At 37.3% G+C, this 16142-nt stretch overlaps 1 protein-coding gene across 3 annotated transcripts in view; it reads right to left on the minus strand.

The window, feature by feature from the left end:
- Positions 1-4993: 4993 nt before the first annotated feature.
- LOC121299473 (terminal uridylyltransferase 7-like) overlaps positions 4994-16142 on the minus strand; it is a 51755-nt gene continuing 40606 nt past the window's right edge. For all 3 annotated transcript variants that reach the window (XM_041227187.1, XM_041227196.1, XM_041227205.1), the window contains exons 21-29: positions 12989-13066; positions 12248-12425; positions 11865-11912; positions 9628-9719; positions 8006-8121; positions 7368-7624; positions 6568-6647; positions 6037-6082; positions 4994-5724 (exon numbers count right to left, since the gene is read on the minus strand). In XM_041227187.1, the coding sequence (XP_041083121.1) occupies positions 5660-5724; positions 6037-6082; positions 6568-6647; positions 7368-7624; positions 8006-8121; positions 9628-9719; positions 11865-11912; positions 12248-12425; positions 12989-13066 (960 nt within the window). In that variant the 3' untranslated portion in view covers positions 4994-5659. The remainder of the gene's footprint in view (positions 5725-6036; positions 6083-6567; positions 6648-7367; positions 7625-8005; positions 8122-9627; positions 9720-11864; positions 11913-12247; positions 12426-12988; positions 13067-16142) is intronic.

The following is a 16142-nucleotide window of genomic DNA, read 5'->3' on the forward strand; positions in this document are numbered from 1 at the left end:
AGGTAACTAAATGCAATAAAAAATAAAACATGTGATATCTGTGCCCAGTGTGAAAGAGAAGTATGTGGTAAATGCACACAAGTTGACAAGTGTTACATCTGTGTGGATTGTGCCAATATGGGGACTACTTTGAAGTATGTTTCATGAATGCGTATTCCCATTACACAATGTCAACTCAGTTATTTTCTTTTTTATAAATAATGATTTAGATTTTACAGTTCTGTATGTAGGTCTACATATAACCAGTTTACAGCTGGTTACACAATATTTTCTTTTGAAATGTTTATTTTATTATAGTTTTCATTTTTTGAAGTCGTGCTATGCAGTAGGCTAATGTGAAAAAAGCCCTTTGTGTTATTTTTGTAAATAATTACTTTGTTTTTATAATTTTGTATGTACATATAGCAGTTTACAGCTGGTTACACAATATCTTCTTTTGAGATGTTTATTTTATTATAGTTTTTTATTTTTTTAAGTCATGCATTATATGCGCGAATTTCGAAAATAAAGCCTTTTATGTTTATTTTTTCATTTAAATACGGTGTTTCTGCTATGCAAATGTTAGATATGATGTTAATAAATAAATCTTTTGAGTTGTATCTGATAGTTCGTGTTTCATTTTCATATCGAGGCTATTTAAAGCGTACCTGTCAAAATGACTACCGCTGGCATAAACCCGGCAGTTCTAGTGTTAATCAGGATTCAGCTTCCCCCCACCCCACCCCCCCCATCAAAGTTTTGCTGAATTGGTGCCATTGCATATGTGACTGAAAAGCAGGCCTAAAATGTGGCTTAATGCTTTTTTCTTTTATTATTAATGGAACGATAGCCTACTCAGAATGGAAGAGCTACCGGGACAGACTCCACTACCGACGATGATACAGACGATAAACAGACCATGTACAGTAAGGTATTTCTTATATATATATATATATATACACACACACACACACACACACACACACACACACACACACACACACACACACAGTGGTTTGCAGAAGTATTCACCCCCCTGCAAAGTTTTCACAGTTTGCTGGCCCTTGAGTGTACTCCACAACGCTTTCAAATTAGACTTTATATGTAGAACCTACACAAACTACTGCACACTGATGAAGTTAAAAAGTGCATATATAATATAAAGAAGTAAGATTTACAGAGAAAACAGATTAATCTCAGTTGCATAAGTATTCGACCCCTTTGCTACTGCAGCCCTAAATCAGCTCAGGTGCAAATGATTTGTTTCAAAGGTCACAAAATTAGTGAAATGGTTTCAGCCTGTTTGTACTCAAAGTGGTTTATTTACCTCAGGTATATAAAGACTTTCTAGCTGCAACTCACACAGTGATCCAACAAAGCAACCATGAAGACCAGGGAGCTTTAGAAACAAGTCAGGGATAAAGTGGTAGTGAGGCACAAAGCAGGAGAAGGGTACAAGTAAATTTCAAAGGCACTGATTATCCCTCTCAGCACAGTGAAGTCCATCATTAAGAAGTGGAAGATGCATCATACCACCCAGACACTACCCAGATCAGGTCGCCCTCCCAAACTGAGCAGCTGGGCAAGCAGGAAACTGGTTCGGAATGTCACACTCAAGCCAAGTTTTCACACATCAACAATAAGCTGGTCCCTACACAAAGCTGGACTGTATAGACAGGTGGCAAGAAAGAAGCTATTAGTCAAAAAGTGTCATCTTAAAGCACGTATGGAGTTTGTGAAAAAGCATGTAGATGATACTGCAAACATGTGGAAAAAGGTTTTGTGGTCAGACAAGACAAACATTGAACTTGTCAGTCTAAATTCCAAGCATTACATCTGGCGCAAGGCCAACACTGCATATCACCCAGTAAACACCATCCCAACTGTCAAGCATGGTGGTGGTGGCAACATCCTGTTATGGGGATGCTTCTCTTCAGCAGGGACTGGGAAGCTTGTCAGGATAGAGGGGAGAATGGATGGTGCAAAGTACAGGTGAATCCTTGAGGAAAACCTGTTTGAGTCAGTCAAGACACATTCACATTTCAGCAGGACAATGACCTGAAGCACAAAGCTAAAGCCACACTGGAGTGGCCGAACAAGAAGAGAATTAATGTTCTTGAGTGGCCCAGTCAAAGTCCCGACTTGAATCCAATCGAAAATTTATGGCGAGATTTGAAGATTGCAGTCCATCGATGATCCCCAGCAAACTTATCACAACTGGAGTAATTTTCCTGTGAAGAATAGGCAAGAATTTCACCATCCTACTGTGCAAAGCTACTAGAGACCTATTCAAAAAGATTCATAGCAGTAATTGCTGCAAAAGGTTCTTCTACCAAGTACTGACTTAAGAGGCTGATTACTTATGCAACCAGTAAATTTCATTTCGTACATTTTCTTTGCAAGTTTTGCTGACATTTAACCTACTCCTCATATAACAGTGTTCAGTTTAACCACTACAGCTTTGAATAAAAAAAAAAAGTTTGTTGAAAAACTGTCAACACATTATTTGTAATTCAATAAAATGTGAAAACTTTGCAGGGGGGTGAATACTTCTGCAAACCACGGTATCTATCTATCTATCCATTTTTTTTCAGTGCATCACAGTAGTAATTGTATGGTATATATTTTTAAAAAACATACATTACTGACTATTTTGACTTACTGTTATGGTGTGTAACAGGGTGACGGGCCGAGCTTACCCCCACCCACAATCACATTATTCTCTCAAGATCACAGAGCTATTTAGAATGCAAGAAACAGTGACTTCACAGGTATAAATAATTAATTTTCATAATGGATGCTTCACTCAGATTGCAAATGACTAACAGGTTGTATATAGAATGACTGACATTCACAAGACAAGCTCACTGCTGACCACCTAATACTACTGCTCCCTCCTAAGGAAAGACACAGCATCAAACGATTAATTATTCAGTAACCGGTTACACCTGGAATAATTTTATACAAAAATAAACTATTATTTAACATTCATTCCATTTACAATAAACATTGATATATGTGTTCTACAATGGTCTACCTACGAGTGTAATCTGCAGCCTTGCTGCATGAAGTACAAAACAGCACATTACCATCAATGTGATATTCGTCCTTGTCAAACTTGTTGATCAGTTCTTTAGGGGTGATTGTTATTATTTTCAGCATCTTTGAACAGCTCTGGATACTGACTGAAGTAAACTGAAGCATCATTCAACACTGAACTTGAATACCAGAAGCAGTTTTATTAGAATGGTATGTTTATGTAAATTTTAAGAAAAGTTGCCTGTGTTATTGTTTATATGTGGTATATGTATTGATTTGATCATTATCAAACAAAAAAAGCTTGCTTGTTTTTTGCCCCTTCCCAAATGTAAAACAAAAAAATGTCAGACATAGAAAATCCTCATTTTTCCATGTTATTCCGTAGCAAAGATTCCTAAGATCCCTGCTACTGAGCTACATAATGGTAATGTGATACACAAAGGTGGCCCTAAGTCTGCTTTGCGTTCATATATATATGTAAAGGCCAGCCTTGGTCCCAGATTGCAGGCCCTGGGCTCTAATATGAATACTATTTTTGGGGTTTTATTATTAGCACACAGACATATTTGTAATGTTTAAAGTAAAATGGGAAGTTTGTTTATATTATTGACTGATGGCACTGGTGAGCTTGTAATCTCCCTAGAATGAGTGTACCAATAAATACTTTCTGTGTTAATTGTTATTCAACAGTACTGTTTGCGTATCTTATGTGACGGGAGGGGAGGCGCAATGTTAGCCTTTTGGAATAATGCAGATTTTACTTTTTTCAGGAGAATGTTCTTTTTATTGCAGAAAACTAGTATTCTTGCTGAGAAGACTGAGGTAATGATACTTGGTTCTCAGCACCAATTGTGCAAACTCGACACATGTAGCATGGTTATTGATTGGCTTCAGATTAGGTCTAGCTCTGAAATGAGAAATCTTGGTATCATTTTTGACCCTAGTCTGGCCTTTGAGTCCCACGTGCGGAACATCACCAGGGTGTTATTTTTTCATTTACGTAATATTGCCCGATTGAGTTCTACTCTGTCTTTGTCTGATGCTGAGAAGTACACGCCTTTTTCTTTCCTAGACATGATTACTGCAATGCACTGCTTGCTGGTGTCTCTAAGAGTGTTCTCAGCAGGCTGCAGTATGTTCAGAATTCAGCTGCTTGGGTTTTAACAAAATCTAAATCCTGCGAACATGTAACTCCTGTTTTGGCATCCTTGCATTGGCTGCCTGTCAAGTCCAGAATTGATTTAAAAATTCTGCTGATAACCTATATGGCCCTTGCTAAATAAAAGATTTAGTACACAACTGCATTTCTTCACGGACTGGACTTATCTTTAATTTCTCAAAAAACAAGCCTATCTTCAAATGGGTGAGAGAGCATTCTGCAGTCAAGCAGCAAGATCGTGCAATGCTCTTCCTGGGGTGATCAAACTCATAGACTTTGGGTATTTTTAAATCACGTTTAAAATGTAAATTTATACACTAGCATAACTCTAAATTGTATTGTCTGCTATGGCTTTTATTGAACTGTACAGTGCTTTGTGATGTTTGAACACAAAAGGCGCTATATAAAATAATAATACTAATTACAGTGTCGGAATATATATTCAGAAAACACAAAAGCAGTGTGCATAAAGGCAAATACAGCCACTCCATGTCATTCCTACATCAGAGGTTCCTCCACCCACAGTTGTGAAAGCAAGGTTTCCTGCAGCAGATAATAAACGTGCTGTCTGCAAGGGAGACAAGAATACCAAAGATGACCCCAGAATAAAGAAGAACATTCCGCAGATGTTTTAGGTTTAGGCAGTTGTGCAGCAGTATGTGAAGGACTAGCTGTTTATGCAGTATTGGAGTGGACCCCCCCACCAACAACTTAGTAGTTTCCATTATAAACCTCCTTCATACCTAAAGCTTTCAGGTGTTTGTCATACAGCATTATATAATGAGCAGAATTTTGACTCATGACTCAAAAATGTTCTTTTTCTTAAGAAATTTTATTTGTCACAGGTTTCACAGACACTGGTAAATAAAATAATAGCAGCAATTTCAGCCTGGAGGCAAGCTCCACATTCTTTGTCTTGTTTTTTCAAACAAAACTGCAGTGGCAATTGAAATCAGGCAAAACAAAACGAATGGTATACGAAAACTCTCAACATAAAACCAGTCAAAAGTTTATAATAATAAAAAAAAAAAAATATCACTGAATTTGTGAGAGGCCCTCCTTATTTGCCCAAGTTAGTTTCATTATTCTTAAAACATTAAGTGCACACTTATTACTACTCTAATTACTTAAAGGACCAATAGACTTGCCTGTTCTTTACAGTGCACTTGAAAAACAACCACAACACAAATTTAAAAGAAAAAAACTTGCTGCGCTACACCTCAGCAAGTACACAAACAACATGCATCATGGCTTTTGTTTAAAACATTAATTATTAGGAATAAGAACAAATTCCCCTCAGAGGGGCTGGATAAAAACTTTTAAACTTAAAACACCATCTTTTGGCTCAGGTTATCAATTGTGGAGATTTGTTTTACAGTGCTGTTGTCCTAGATTTAATAAATCAAAAAATTGTTTTGTACAGTTATATATTAGACAAAACAAAATACGTTAAAATAAACTTTAGGAGACCCTCTTGCCTCATCAGTCTTGTTGATTCGTTTTTTGTGCTGATCTTCCCTGAGTCGTGTGCTTGTTTACAAGGTTGCCTGAAAAAAATAAAATCCAAATAAAACTAAATATAAAACTATGCAGGGAAACATTTAATTAAATGCTACATGCTTAAAGAGACTGAAGCTAGGTACACAAATCAGTAATTTGTTTCTAATTTTCCAGTTTAAATGAAGGAATTACTTGTAAGAATAATGTAAGAATCCTACATTTTAATTCTGAAACATGCACAAACTAGGTTTATATACCTCAAAATTGTGCTAAATAAAAATGGTTTAATAAGAAAGTCTACAAATAAAAGCAATACCCAACATGCAATGCAATGCAAAAAAAAAAAAAAAACGCCAAACCTGTCTGAGCACTTAAGAACACTTTTTGCTTCTGCAGAGATGTACCCTGAAGATACAAAATAACAACATATTAACATGGGGACCAAAAAATTAAACAAGTTGATCCCACAAATCTATCACCATTTGTTAAAACTGACATGTAAATCCCAATTAAATGAGGTATAAGAAAGGGCTAATAATTGCACTCTGGCACAGTGGGTGATGTATTATAGTGCCACACAGCTTATCAGCATTCTGCATTTCAGTTTGTGGCCCCCAAAAAAAACCAGAATTAGTGCAGCTCACAATTCTTTCTCGTCTTCCCTACAGTAGTGCAGGTAACAACAGGGATTCCACAGTTTAGATATATAATCTGAACACAATTTGCCAGTGTATTCAGTGCAGTTTGGATCAGACCCCAAGAGTTTTACCCAGAGAATTTGTTGCATTTGCACACATGGCATATTTGAATTTTTGCTTTATTCATTTTTAGCTCAATTCAGGACACACACTGTACCAATAATACAATTAAAGACTATTACCAGTAGTTACCTGATTTGCTTTGAAATTCTTTAAATTACTTGGAGCAGATGGTGATGTAGAAAATGAAACACTGCCAGGTTTAGAAACAACTGTAATTAGAAAAAGGCATGCAATAAAATCAGTCATATACCTGCATATGTACACAGTTACCTACCACTACATTTAAAAACCCTGCAGTGTCAAACTGTTCCTGGAGGGTCGCAGCGTCTTCTAGCTTTCGTTCCACCCAAGCTCTCAGTTACTTAATTGGTCTAATTATTTGACTAAATGGACAAATGCAACCCCTCCAGGCCTCAAAATGTTTTATAGGTACTGTACCTTGAATCAAGCGCATTTTTTAAATCATCAACTGCAAGATATTTTTAAATATGTCCAAATGAACAAATAATTAGAGCAATTATGTTAATTGAGAGCTTACGTTGAATGTATGCATGTATTAAATTTCATGATCACAATTGCAGTTTTATAGACACTATAATTTTAAAAACGTATCATCACCAGATCAGTCTTCAAGGGACCACATTTTTGTGCTTTAACTATTAAAACATTATGTCATGATGTACTGTATAACCATCTCCACAGGTACTATACATTGGCAGGTTGTGTTGCTTTTATAACCCTGCTTTAACAGCCCCCTGCAAACTAGGACTTCCCAGATGTGGACCTCCAGCAATCAGACCCCTTTTCAATTCTGAACCCGCATTCCACATTCACTCCACATTTATATGAACGATTGCCGGCTGGGTAGGGGTTATAATACAATGAAACTTGCACTGTAATCCCCTGAACATTCTGCTAAAAGAGGGTACCTGTAGAACCATTGTACTGAGGGCATTCCTTTTTAATGTGGCCTTCAGATCCACAGATGAAGCAGCGCTTCTCTCTGAACTCGTGGTCCTCCTGCTTACTCCACTTCTCAGCCCACTGCCGAGGAGTCCTGTCCCTCCCTGTCTCATAGGTCAGCTGCTCCTGCCTCGTTTTCTGAGTTGGGCTCCCCATGTCTCGGTCTCCAAGGCTTCGTCTTTGATATCTAGTATCATCGTAACCTTGATCTCTCTTTCTTAATCTGTTGACAAAATTGTAATTCCCCCAGCTTTTAAATTTAAAACATTATGAAATATAATATTTTAAATCTCACAATGACGCCTATCAATGACACATGCTGTATGGCCTGTGGCTACATATGTGGAGTTGTGGTGGCATCTAGTGGTGAAATAGTGATATTAAAATATACAGTGCTTAATTTTTCTGAATTATTGAACATAGAAATCACTTTACTAGGTATATGTAAACATCCTTTCTAGCTTTTGATAGGATTACACTGTTAGAATCTGTCAAAAATCAGTTCATATGAACATACTTAGCATTTCCACAGGAGAAAGAATTCACCACTGGGTGAAAAGGTATGGCTGCATCACTTAAATTATGCAGCTCTGAAAATACATACTTCCTGCGCAAAGGACAGTCTTTCATAAAGTGTCCAATCTTTCCACAGATTCGACAGCATCTATCATTTGGGGCCAGTTCACCCTCTGTCAGCACTTCGGGGTCAAAGAAATATTCCTGAAAACAAGTATTACACGTCATTGCAGTGCAAAGGGTTGAACAGCTCGTTTTTGGGGATTTTAGCAGTAGGTCACGAGTAAGGCCCTGTGAAAATCGTGGAAATAATTGTATTTCATGGACCGGGAATGTGCATGGAACTATTTTATAAATTATGTGTACAGATCACTTTGTTTTTAAAACACCAAATAGAGACAAATGCAGTGACATCATCAAAATCAACGTCAAAGTTATTCAAGCACTTTACAATAGCTTGTGAAACAGTGTTGTAATTAACAGCCTGTAGGTAAAGTGCATCTGTAAGGACAGCTTTCAGTTCTAGTATATCAGATGCATTTTCACCATTTAGGTCTTGCAAAACAAATACAATGTGTAACCCATACTGTTCTTGGGCATCAGTCGACTCGTCAGTGACCACTGACAAGCAACCAAGTCCATAATCTCCTGTTTGTGATACTTTAGGTAAGTATTCATGTCTCAGCTGGTCTGATGAAGGAATCACTCCAACATTCGCTACACTCAGTCTGAACAATTAATGGTTGGTTGTCCAATTTTTCAAGAGGGATATTTGCACAAACAAACACTTTTCAGGTCAAAATTTAATGTGTTTCGTGCTTCACAGTTTTCAGTGAACTTTTGGAACATGGAAGTCCCCGTTTTTTGTTTCTTTGCAAGTAAAGCAGTCACAGTACTGCTCTGGATTTCCGCCTTTCTCTTTCGGTGAATACTTGAATCTAAATGCCTGTCAACAGCCGATTCTCAGTAGAGATCTACAGTAACGTTGCAGGACGTACAGAAGAGCTTACCTCTATCGCTGTGTAAAACCCCTGCTGGATATTGCTTTACGTGATCTGCTGTAGAACATTTTTTAGCCTTTTTAGAGACATCCATGTTCTTGTTTACTGTGTGCAGTATTTCAATTTCCCAGCTAGACTGCATATAGTCACATGACAGTCACTGCACAGCACTATGTGCATGGTGAATAGTACACGCAGGCACATAGCAGAGCTGTCCAGTTTTGTTAATGTGATTTTTTTTGTATGAAATACAAATAACTATGAAATAATTTATTTTTATTTCTTAAGAAAATTGTAAAAATCACAGTATTAGGCTAATTTCACGATTTCCACCCAGCCTGTAAAATCGCAATTTAAACAGGGTCTTAGTCATGAGTGAGCTATTTAAATTGTGCATTTGGAGCAGATTTTTTACTTTGACAACATGTAATCTTATGAAAAAACACAATTAAATGTGTGTTGTTAACATCAGGGGTCACTGCCACAGGGGATTGATAAAGTTCCAGGCTGCAATTCAACAAGACCAACCGAAAAGTTGTTTTTGTTAATTGTGTTTGGGGGTGGGGTTTAAAAAGAGCAATGAAAAATACTTTTTATAATTTTCTTGAAATGGAACCATTAAATCAGCAGTGAAAATGGTTAATACTGCTGGTGCAAGCGCTTGACATTTAAATGAAAGCTTAGAAAGAAAGGATGGTCTGATACATACCATTTTTGTAGGGTATTCGCTTGGAAAGACTTTGACTGGTGTACCAAAAACACTTCTGCCATTGATGAGAGCTTTCATGATAAAATTTGTCACTATAATAGAAATAAATACATATAAATTAGGGTTGTAACAGTTATGAATTTCCCAAACTGAAACCGTAATTTTCATAAAATTCCAAAAGATAAAACCGAACTTAAACTGGCATTTCTGTACAATGAAAAACCACTGTCAGTCTCAGCATTAAGCTGGCAGCTCAAGAGCTGACTGCACCCGTATGCATTTGTGTATATGTATATATATATATATATATATATATATATATATATATATATATATATATAGATATATATATATGATAATATATATATATATATGGATTAGGCTGCATTCACACTGGGTCTGTTTCAAATGGACTCAGTCTGTTCCGTCTAATTTTTAACAATGTATTAATTTGCTTGTTGTTCAAACTTATCCGAGAGCAAAAGGACAGATTTAATTTGGATACGAGCTGAGTTTGTTTTTTTGGGGCCTTTTCCATTCTTTCCGGACCAAGTTCATTTATGTTCGCTGCGCAGTTTGCAAGCGCACTTGTTAGTTTAGCTATGGTCTGTGAACCGGACGTTTACAGTAGCCTGCAAGGCATCCTGGTGTCTTGAAAGATGTCAGCTATTGAGGTATTGCTACAGTTTTTAATAGCATGTTTTACATTCTTACATGTTGTTGTTGAAGAAAGCATGGAAACTGGGGCAGCACTTCACTAATTTAATTAATACATTTGTTTAATGCCTAAAATAGGAAAATAGTGCAGTACTCAGTTATGCAATACTGCACTATTCTCCTGCAGTAGGAATTACACAAAGGAATTTGACAAAAGACTGAACATTTTATATTATAGTTTACTTCAGTTCAGCTTGGATTTTGGTGTCTTTCTATCAGAGTTCTAGTTTTTCACACTGTCCATGTAGTTTAGGGTTACCAGATTTCCATAGTGAAAACATGGTACTTTTTTTTTCTTCCTTAATTCACTGACGCAGTAGCAACTCTGAAATGTTAAAATAACAGTATATAATAACACAATCATAATTAAATTAAACATTGGCGTAATTGATGTATATTTTATATATATATATATATATATATATATATATATATGGCTCGAACACAACCTAATAAATTACTTGGCTATTAACTTGCTGAACACACTGACACTGTTTTGTGAATACACGGGGCAAAGCGTATGGTGCTGGCACTCCCTGTCAGATTGGAGAGGAGGGGGATGGAAAGCCTCCAATTCCACAGACTGGTTGTGGAAAGCCGAGATGGTCTTTTGCTAAAAAGCAGGGTTAGTACAAAGGGTGATGCATGTTCTGACCTCTGAAAAAATTAGACAAGCTTTCAAAACTGAGAGTGCCTGCATTTCACTCACCCGCTTAGCGGAGGTTATAGCAAGCAAGAAAGTTGCCTTGAAAGACAAACATTTCAGCCCAGCTGAATGCATGGGCTTAAAATGGAGGTTTTGTCAGTGCATTGAGCACTACATTTAATCTCCAATGAGGAACTAAATCCTTCACCGGTGGCCAAAGCTGCCGGGTGCCTTTCAAAAATTGTCCCGCCAGAAAATTAGCTCCTGGGCAGACTGAATCAATTTTTACATGGCACACTGAAATGGCTACCAAATAGACCTCCGTTAATCAAAAAGGTCCTGCAAAAATGGCAGTAAAACTGCCATAGGGGCATGTCGTGCGTTTGAAACTACATGACAAGCACCACGGCTGGAACACACCCAACTTGTACCCATACTGGGAATGGGTAGAGGCTGCCCTAGCATGTGGTTGTTCAAACCGGGGCATTGACCTTGGCATAATCCAGTAATATGGTATTATTAGCAAAAAGAAAACATTGCGCAAAAATACATTTGTTTATGCCATTTCATTGGTTGCACAAATTCTTATAGGGTTGCATTGATTAAATACCGCATTCAATTACTAACAGCTCTTGCACGCTTTCAGGAAGCCTGTATGTTTCAATATTATTAGTTTTAGTGGTGTTTTCTCCTGCTTTCACCTCGGTTGTGCTCTGCAACATACACAAGGGCATGAAATTATGTGTGCTCCTGTGTTCGCTGCACATTCAAATTCCACGCACCCCTATTCATGTGCCTCAATAATATGTAAATAACTGTGCATTACACTAAGGAAACTACAGTATTTACAAATAAAACATGTCAAAATGCTTACTCTTTCTGGACAATCCTGCTCCAAGATTGTGGTTCAAGTCAAAGGGATCTGTAAAAAAAAAGTTACAATTCATGAATATGCATCGAATAGGTTATGGTTGAGAATCCAAACAGTGCATTCAATTTGTGTAATCAAACATCAGTGAATGCATTTCAATTATACATTAAAACTAAGCATACAACAAAAATACTAGAATTTTTTTTTTCTTGTTCACCAGTATATTCATCTTGAAAACACAATTTTTTTTTACATAACAGATCAAAGCAATTTCTTATGCATTAGCCTTAAAATAAAGACTAGATTCTCTATGTGCTGAAACCTCCCAACCTACCTACACAAAACACAACACAAATTGCACCAGCACATTTTCCTTTAAACCCTACCTTCGATAACAATGTACTTTGATGTCCACTGTTTCTTGAAGGTCGTGAGCAGTTTCTTTCTCCTGATACTAATGACGTGTTCTTTGAAGTCAAACTCCTGAGTGTAGAACTGAAGCATTCCCAGCCACAGCTCTCCCACTGATTCAGTATTTTTTCCAAACTGGGGCCATCTGTTTGGCTGCATATTATAATAATCAAAACAATAGTTAATGCTGCTAATTGGACTATTAATAAATAATTACTATTGATTCATTAATATAAAGCTAGTTTTGTCCGATTTTAGGTATTTTAACTACTCTGCGAATGATGTTCAACACACTTCCTCCTGGAGTAATGCAAAATGTAATTTGCATGTTTTAGTTAAATTAGTTAATTGATAAATGAACAAGGCATCCATCTGCATGCAGCACTCCATTCAATTGCAGTCATTCTCTCCTCTCAGTTCAACTCTAATGATAAAAAATGGTTAAGGGAATTAGATGGATTAAAACTATATATAGCAGAATGCCATGGTTTTATTTAATATGCTAGTTGGTGGTATACTGAAATGCTTTTTATCCACAGCCGCTTACAGCTGCTTTTGCCATCCAGCCTTGCATTGTTTGCACTGGAGACCCTCGCCCCATAAAAAAGCAAGCTGAACTGACAGGATATAATTACAGGGGTTAACTTCATTAATCCATGTACACAGGCGATTCACTTCCCTCAAAAACTATGAAATGTCATAAACCCAGAACCTACCAGGTTTGAAAGATCATCAAAGAAGTACACATTCCAGCCATCAACGACCTTCTCAGGTTTTCTTGGACCATCGTAAATCTTAAAAAACAAAACAAACAAACAAAAAAAAAAAAATATATATACACACACACACACACACACACACACACAGTACTGTGCAAAAGTTTTAGGCAGGTGTGAAAAAATGTTGTAAAGTAAGAATGCTTTCAAAAATAGACATGTTAATAGATTATATTTATCAATTAACAAAATGTAAAGTGAGTGAACAGAAGAAAAATCTACATCAAATCAATATTTGGTGTGACCACCCTTTGCCTTCAAAACAGCATCAATTCTTCTAGGTACACTTGCACACAGTTTTGAAGGAACTCAGCAGTTAGGTTGGCCCAAACATCTTGGAGAACTAACCACAGTTCTTCTGTGGATTTAGGCAGCCTCAGTTGCTTCTCTCTCTTCATGTAATCCCAGACAGACTCGATGATGTTGAGATCAGGGCTCTGTGGGGGCCATAACATCACTTTCAGGACTCCTTGTTCTTCTTTACGCTGAAGATAGTTCTCAATGACTTTCGTTGTATGTTTGGGGTCGTTGTCATGCTGCAGAATAAATTTGAGGCCAATCAGATGCCTCCCTGATGGTACTGCATGATGGATAAGTATCTGCCTGTACTTCAGCATTGAGGAGACCATTAATTCTGACCAAATCCCCAACTCCATTTGCAGAAATGCAGCCCCAAACTTGCAAGGAATCTCCACCATGCTTCACTGTTGCCTGCAGACACTCATTCGTGTACCGCTATCCAGCCCATCGGCGAACAAACTGCTTTTTGCTACAGCCAGATATTTATACAAATTTTGATACATCGTCCAGAGCACCTGCTGCCATTTTTCTGCACCCCAGTTCCTGTGTTTTCATGCACAGTTGAGTCACTTGGCCTTGTTTCCATGTCAGAGGTATGGCTTTTTAGCCGCAAATCTTCCATGAAGGCCTCTTCTGACCAGACTTCTCTGGACAGTAGATAGGTGTACCAGGGTGCCACTGTTTTCTGCCAATTCTGAGCTGATGGTATTGCTGGACATCTTCCGATTGCGAAGGGAAGTAAGCTTGATGTGTCTTTCATCTGCTGCAGTAAGTCTCCTTGGTCTCCTTGCCCGTTTCTTTGTGCTTCTTCAAAAGAGCTTGGACAGCACATCTGGAAACCCCCGTCTGCCTTGAAATTTCTGCCTGGGAGAGCCCTTGCTGATGCAGTATAACTACCTTGTGTCTTGTTACTGTGCTCAGTCTTGCCATGGTGTATGACTTTTGACAGTAAACTGTCTTCAGCAACCTCACCTTGTTAGCTGAGTTTGGCTGTTCCTCACCCAGTTTTATTCCTCCTACACAGCTGTTTCTCTTTCAGTTAATGATTGTGTTTCAACCTACATATTGAACTGATGATCATTAGTACCTGTTTGGTATAATTGTTTAATCATACACCTGACTATATGCCTACAAAATCCCTGACTTTGTGCAAGTGTACCTAGAAGAATTGATGCTGTTTTGAAGGCAAAGGGTGGTCACACCAAATATGGATTTGATGTAGATTTTTCTTCTGTTCACTCACTTTGCATTTAGTTAATTGATAAATATAATCTAATCTATTAGCATGTCTACTTTTGCACAGTCACTGTGTGTGTGTGTGTATATATATATATATATATATATATATATATATATATATATTATAAACGATTGAATGTGAACAGCCAATCATCTTCCAGATCTAGTGGGCTTCTAATTTGCATAGATGCTTGCTGGAACATTGAAGTGCTTAACTGTGAATTCAATTTTAAATCAATCTGCTAATACATACCGGCTGTTTCCCTTAATATTCTAATCTACAACTAATCTGACAACATAAAAAGCTACTTAAACATACTTTTTGATGCTGTTCTAGAGACAAGCGAAATCATGTCTGTGACAGGACACCGTAATGAAGGCTCAATTTGCAGCTACTGGACAGCAAATCAATAGAGAAGTCATGATTGGTCCACAATTCTGTCATCGGCTGAATCCAAACAACACCCTCCCTCAAAACCAGCCAGTCAAACTCCCAACCCTGTTTCAGTTCTTTCCGCACCAGCCAATCTACTCCCTGCATGCTTGAATGACGCCCCACCTCCAACAACAAGTTTCGAGTCCAAGTCAATACTACACAGACTATTCAACAATTGTACCTGTCTACATAAATTATAATAAAGAGTAAGACCCCGATAAATAAATATGTTATCAATAACAACAATTTTAATAATAATATTAAACATTTTTCTACGTGTTTGTCGTTTTTCTATTCTAATTATGTTAGGGACTATTTTCATCAGTGGAATCTTATCTGGCAAAATATCAGAAGTACAAGGTATATATATGTTTTATTTTATTATATAAAATTTTTTTAAAGAGAAAATAAAGAAATAAACCATTTTCTAATAACTATAGAGCCCTCTCGATGCAGGATCTACTGTGTGATAGATGACCTTGACTTTTGTTAGTGCCCTCGTCTACAGCTTGGGACGCATAACTCCATTCGCGGTCATCTACGACATGGTAGAGCCTGCATCGACTCCGAGATCAGGTTGCAGGGGTCTTGGAGAGCCTCAGGATGTCCTGGTTTTTGTTTTACCCCAGCCTCTTAATGATGTAATTGACTTAATGATTGGGCTTAATTGGGCAGAATTACTGTTTGTTCCAGGTATTTAGTGATTGATTTAGAGCTACCTACAAAACCTGCAGGATTGAGGCTCTCCAGGAACATGGGTTGGCCACTCCTGCTATATACAGTGCCTTGCAAAAGTATTCAGACCCTTGACCAATTCTCTCATATTACTGAACTACAAATGGTATATTGAAATGTTATTCTATTCAATATTTTATTTTAAAACACTGAAACTCAAAATCAGTTATTGTAGGGTGACATTGGTTTTATGTTGGGAAATATTTTTAAGAAAAATAAAAAACTGAAATATCGTGCTTGCATAAGTATTCAACCAACACACATTAATATTTGGTAGAGTCACCTTTCGCTGCAATAACACCTTTAAGTCTTTTGGGGTAAGTATGTACCAGCTTTGCACACAGTGTCGGAGTGATTTTGGCCCATTCTTCTTGGCTGATTTGC

The sequence above is a fragment of the Polyodon spathula genome, chromosome 2 (assembly GCF_017654505.1).
Source record: "Polyodon spathula isolate WHYD16114869_AA chromosome 2, ASM1765450v1, whole genome shotgun sequence".
NCBI classification, from domain to species: Eukaryota; Metazoa; Chordata; class Actinopteri; order Acipenseriformes; family Polyodontidae; genus Polyodon; species Polyodon spathula.